The 5,283-nt window shown below is 45.6% G+C and overlaps 1 protein-coding gene across 1 annotated transcript in view; it reads right to left on the bottom strand.

Annotated features, from left to right (window-relative positions):
• The window catches only part of ccbe1 (collagen and calcium binding EGF domains 1), a 29,910-nt gene extending 24,970 nt beyond the window's left edge, over positions 1-4,940 (bottom strand). The window contains exons 1-2 of the mRNA XM_056578056.1: positions 4,496-4,940; positions 4,322-4,402 (exon numbers count right to left, since the gene is read on the bottom strand). Of these exons, the coding sequence (XP_056434031.1) occupies positions 4,322-4,402; positions 4,496-4,605 (191 nt within the window). The 5' untranslated portion in view covers positions 4,606-4,940. The remainder of the gene's footprint in view (positions 1-4,321; positions 4,403-4,495) is intronic.
• Positions 4,941-5,283: the final 343 nt, after the last annotated feature.

Here is a 5,283-nt window from a genome sequence, read left to right as displayed (position 1 = left end):
TTTCCCGTGGGATTCCTTAGTGCTGGTAAGCAAGAGGGGGTGAGGCATGGGGAGGTGGGCGGGGCAGAGTATGGGGAGGTGGGCGGGGCCGAGCATGAGGAGGTGGGCGGGGCATGGGGAGGTGGGCAGGGCAGAGCTTGGGGTGGTGGGCGGGGCCGAGCATGAGGAGGTGGGCGGGGCATGGGGAGGTGGGCGGGGCACAGAAGCACAACAAACTGGCTGTGCTTGGAATGCCACAATGGATAAGAATAATAAAGCTGCCATTGCACATGCCACACACATATCAATTACGTGTAACCGTTACACTTCGTCTGTCGAGAGAGAGATGTGTGTTTCTGTGCGGCTGGGGTTTGTGCGCATGCAATGAATCAAGTGTAATCGCTGTTTTGTGTTTTTATTTTTACACTAATGGAAGTTGATGCAGATTATGTGTGCATTTTTATACAATGGATGTTCGGGATGATGATGTGCAGATCCATTGGCTCTTGTATGCTTTTCTTGGTCCGTTTCGGGGCAGAACACCAAGTCGAATTCTTTGGATGTTGAGTCCTTGTGTGTGGACTCACTTGGCCAATATCCGAGCCAAGTGGGTTGTCGTTGTCCTATTCAGGGATTCAGGAAACTGCAGTGTTTCCTTAAGCAGATGATGTAATCAATACTATTTTGACTCAATCGGTTATTCTTGAGGGATTCTATTGAATGAAATCCAACAACCTTCTTTGAACCTCATCACGTCAAATCGAGCAAATATAAAACAGGCACCAAATTGTTGGAGAATGAACACTAGTAGAGGCAGATACGAGGCAGTATTTGGGTGTACACACACTTGTATAGTCAACACTGATAGAATCGAGTCCAGAGTGGCCCTTTCACACATGCAACATTCCCGCCGCGTCACGTGTTCTCACACACCCTGGAGATACTCCGTATACTATAGGCGAGGGGTGGCGCCTGGGTAGAGCCTGTAGAAGGTAGGAAGTCACGCTATATGTATGTAGCGTCACAGTTTTATTTGCACATCGGAGATCCCGGGTGAGGATTAAAACTCAGTAATGCTGACTCTTTTTGCGGTGATATCAACACTGCATTTAGTAGATACATCCGCAATATCAACAAAAGAGCAGGAACTATGAGCAAGTATGTAGCAGCCGGTATAGCGCCAGTCACATGATAGAAACTTCATGAACACGCCCAGCAACACGCCCACTCGATCCTTGTGAATTATCCGGCTCTTCGATTCTGCAGACTAAACTCCTAATAAACTCCGTAGGGGATGATACAGACATTTGCGTTCGAACATGCAGCCCCTCCAGGTATCATCCGGAGAACGTCTGGCTTACAATGCATGCGTAAAAGGGCTAGACATTTTCTCATGGGGTTAAACTCAGGTCAGAAGAAGGTGCATGCAGAATACTTCCACAGCCAGCCAGCCAGAGAGTCATAGGGCCCTATTTGAACGGTCTGAAATGCAAGTGAGAAGCGCCAAACGCAAGTAGCTTTGTGGGCGGTTCTATGGCGATGTTGCTATTTTACCGGTGGATAAATGAATCTTGCGCCCAATGCAAATCTAAAAAGGGTTGGTCTGAAGTAGCCTAATTACCCGTAGGTGTGGTTTGGGCGTAACGTGCAATAAACCAATGACATTGCCATCTCCCATTCCTTTTAAGAGCAATGAGAGCATTTTAATCTGACAAGTTGATATTTTGACAGCGCGTTTGCAGTCTCCAATGAGATAGATGCATGACCACATGCATTTTAAACTTCAAATGGCTCAGTTTATGGCCAAATAATATGGCCTAATTCACACATGGAATAGCGTTTTCTACCACACCTCAGAAATACGGAGTCCTCAAATAAATTTCGGCAAAAGAATACTTAACACACATAGGCCTATGATATGCGGTAACTTTGGTTCTATTTAATGATATAGGCTACGCAATACATTAACAATCGTCTTTTGTTACCAGTATTGTATGCATTATCGTTAGGGTTACGATGTGTCCCCCGTTAATATACATTACCATGGACTGTATTATGCGTTACGTGTTTAGTTTGCGTGTGTTTAAACAGATGGATGCATACAAGCGCAACCACATTCATTAATTATTTTACACATACACACACATTCATTATTTTTAACACTCACTCGCAGTAAAACAATGTTTTCTCACAATCAAATACTCATCAAATATATGTTTGCTGTACGGTGTATGCAGATGCATTGATTTAAAAGTACAACTTATTGCCGCTGTATCAGCGGTTCTTTCCCAAATAATTGACCAAGAATGTGTGGCTAGGTAGATGACGAGAGAAGCAAAGTGTGTGCGCGAGGTGCACAAGCAACATTATGCATGCGCCCTTAAAATAGCATCTGAACAACGCGCCACTGCCTTTAAACCCGGTTTGTGGCAGAATAGTTTTCTGAAACTGCAAAATAGCACCAGGGAACGTTTGCGCCAGAACACGCCTTCTCTTTTACCGACCTGCCCCTTGGGGCGCAAGATCATTCCCTAATTTACCGACGCGTGGCGGTGGAGGGAAAAGAACGCTCTGCGCCAGTTTCAAACTAGCAACGATACATGTGCCAGTGTAGAAAGTAAATTGCACTGGATGCAAGATAGGGCCCATAGTCTGGAAAAGTTGGCAATGAGCACAGCACAGTTCTCCCTCCCCCCACCTACCCCTCTAACACACACACACACACACACACACACACACACACACACACACACACACACACACACACACACACACACACACACACACACACACACACACACACACACACACACACACACAGCCACGCACACACACACACACACACACACACACACACACACACACACACACACACACACACACACACACACACACACACACACACACACACAAACACACACAAAAACACCCTCCTCTGCGATTTCACAATGACGGATCTGTGCAGGGCAGAGTGTTCAACATGCATCATAGCATGGACCGTAGCAACAGGGGGTAGCGGTACCATCCCCGTATCAGATCTGTCATCGACTCATGACACTCCAACAAGCCTCAGAGACAAAGGTCTTCAAGGTCTGTGGCAGCAGGAGATATGCAAACGGCTGAATGATGATCATTCAAGAAGACCATTGCACAAGTAAATGCCCCACTTTGGGTTCAATCAGCAGTCCCAACCTCTTAACAAAACCCAGCTTTCACAACACGTCCTGAACTGTTGCATCGTCGTGCCAAATTGTAATTGCCCCTGGGTATGAAGTGATTACCTGCATGGATTTCAAAGTCACCGCTTTGCCATTTTTGGTAGCGCTAAACTTCTAAATGTATTGCTGGTATGGTGAAAATGCCAGGAAGCGGCACCTCCCCCACCCCCCATCCCCACCCCGAACCAACTAGCAGTGCCAATACCCCAGTGCATGTAATGACTTGCACAATGCAAAAGTAAACTCAACCTAATACACCCTAAGCTGTTTAGGCTCTGGCATGGTCGTCATCTATCGACTCTTTTAACCCCCTTAACACCGGTCTCTCTTGCCTAAATAAACATCAAGGGTCGGCCCGCCAACAGCCATAAACCAACGCAATCACCCTCAGAGCCTGTCTGAGACCCACAGATCCAGACGGAAGCAGGGGAAGAGAAAGAAGAGTGGCTAGGATCAATATGATGTGTAGGATGGGACCTGCATTCAGGCTGCCCCTGATAAAGGCTGTTTTGGGGGAGGTCTACATCCGCGCCGTCTTAGGGTGAGAGCATACGCTCCTTAGCATGGGTGGTCCGAGTGGGAATCAAACCCCAGACCCTGCCCTGCCCTACCCGTGGAGTACTCCGGATTATTATCCTGATTTTTATCGAGATCAAACAAAGACAAATGACGAAGTTGTTATTTCATCATATATATATATTTATTATTTAAATATGAAACTAGTTGTTTTTTTATAGAATGTGTCTGCAAAGTCAGTATATTTAGTCGGTTAATGTGTGCTAGTCTATGCAATAAGGAGATTATGATGTTACTTTGATTTAATTAATTCATTTTGAGTGTCATAAGAAGCCCAATAGACTAATTAGCATAGAATGGAGATACAATGTGACTGCTAATCTCTTTGAATCATAATCAATTCCCAGCCTATCAGATTCAGCATGAGAATTGAATCACACAATTAATCATAATTAAAGATGACTAAATAGGAGACCAAGTTGAAATAAATTTCCTCACACTGCCCGTGATTGATGACTTCAAATAATTAAATCATAATACCCAATTCTGATCGCCCCAAAATAAAAAGTTTAAAGCTATTTAAAACATTGACTTCATCGTAGGCCTACCTGTAACACGTGGTGATCTCCCCGCTGGACTTCAGGCACGGGTACCTGGTGGTGGCGACGTTGCCTTCCGAGCAGTCCCCTCTGTGGAGAACGATGCAGACGCAAGGTGAATACCCCACCGGATCCCCCAGTCTACTCGCAGCTCATAATCCCCAACGTGGTCCTATACTGTACCTGACTGCATCGTCGCTGTCCTCCTCTCGGAAGGACCACAGATATCCTCTTGAGAAAAACATGCAGGTCACAACCATCACACAGAGCCGTCCGTTGCGTTTCAGCAGCATCTCAGAGGTCCATGCGGGCTGTGGGGAACACCTGTGTCCTGCGCTGGTCCGCACACAGCCTGCTGTTAGGAGACCTTCAGTAATTGGCTGCTAAGCTCCAGTGAAAGTGACTTAAAAAAAACACGTTTCTTTCTTTTTTTTGTTACCCCCCATGGATCCTCCCCCTCGTAGATTCTCTCAGCAGAAACATTCTCTTGAGAAATCGAAAGTACTTTTTTTCTTTCGTTGAGCGCTTATGGTGAAGATGGACTCCTGCCAATCATCCAACGTCAAATCTATTTTTGATTCACTATGCTTAAACTAAGATACTATTTCCATTTTTTATTTTATAGCAATTTATATTTGGTTGTAGGGCAGATTTGCTGACCTAAGTATTATTTTCGAGCGAATGGGTTGATTTCGGTTAAGGATTTCGGGGATGAAAGAGTCCCGACCAATGAGAGTGCGTCAGGATGACGTCGACGCCCTGCAGCCGAGGTGGACGCGAAGGGGAACTCACGTCCTTCACCGAGGCGTCTCCTCCCGGGCTGGGTTGGTATATCTGCTACCACCGTGTGGATATATGTAGACATTGTGTAGCTATAATATATCAGGCTTACATCTCTTTCTAATCTAGGCCTGCATAACACATAAAAAAGCACCATATTCTTAAGCAATACCTTACCCTATAAACTATCT

Source organism: Gadus chalcogrammus, chromosome 19 (genome assembly GCF_026213295.1).
Source record: "Gadus chalcogrammus isolate NIFS_2021 chromosome 19, NIFS_Gcha_1.0, whole genome shotgun sequence".
Lineage (NCBI taxonomy): Eukaryota > Metazoa > Chordata > Actinopteri > Gadiformes > Gadidae > Gadus > Gadus chalcogrammus.
Note: the sequence above shows the minus strand (reverse complement) of the source record. Positions and strands in the feature narration are given on the sequence as shown.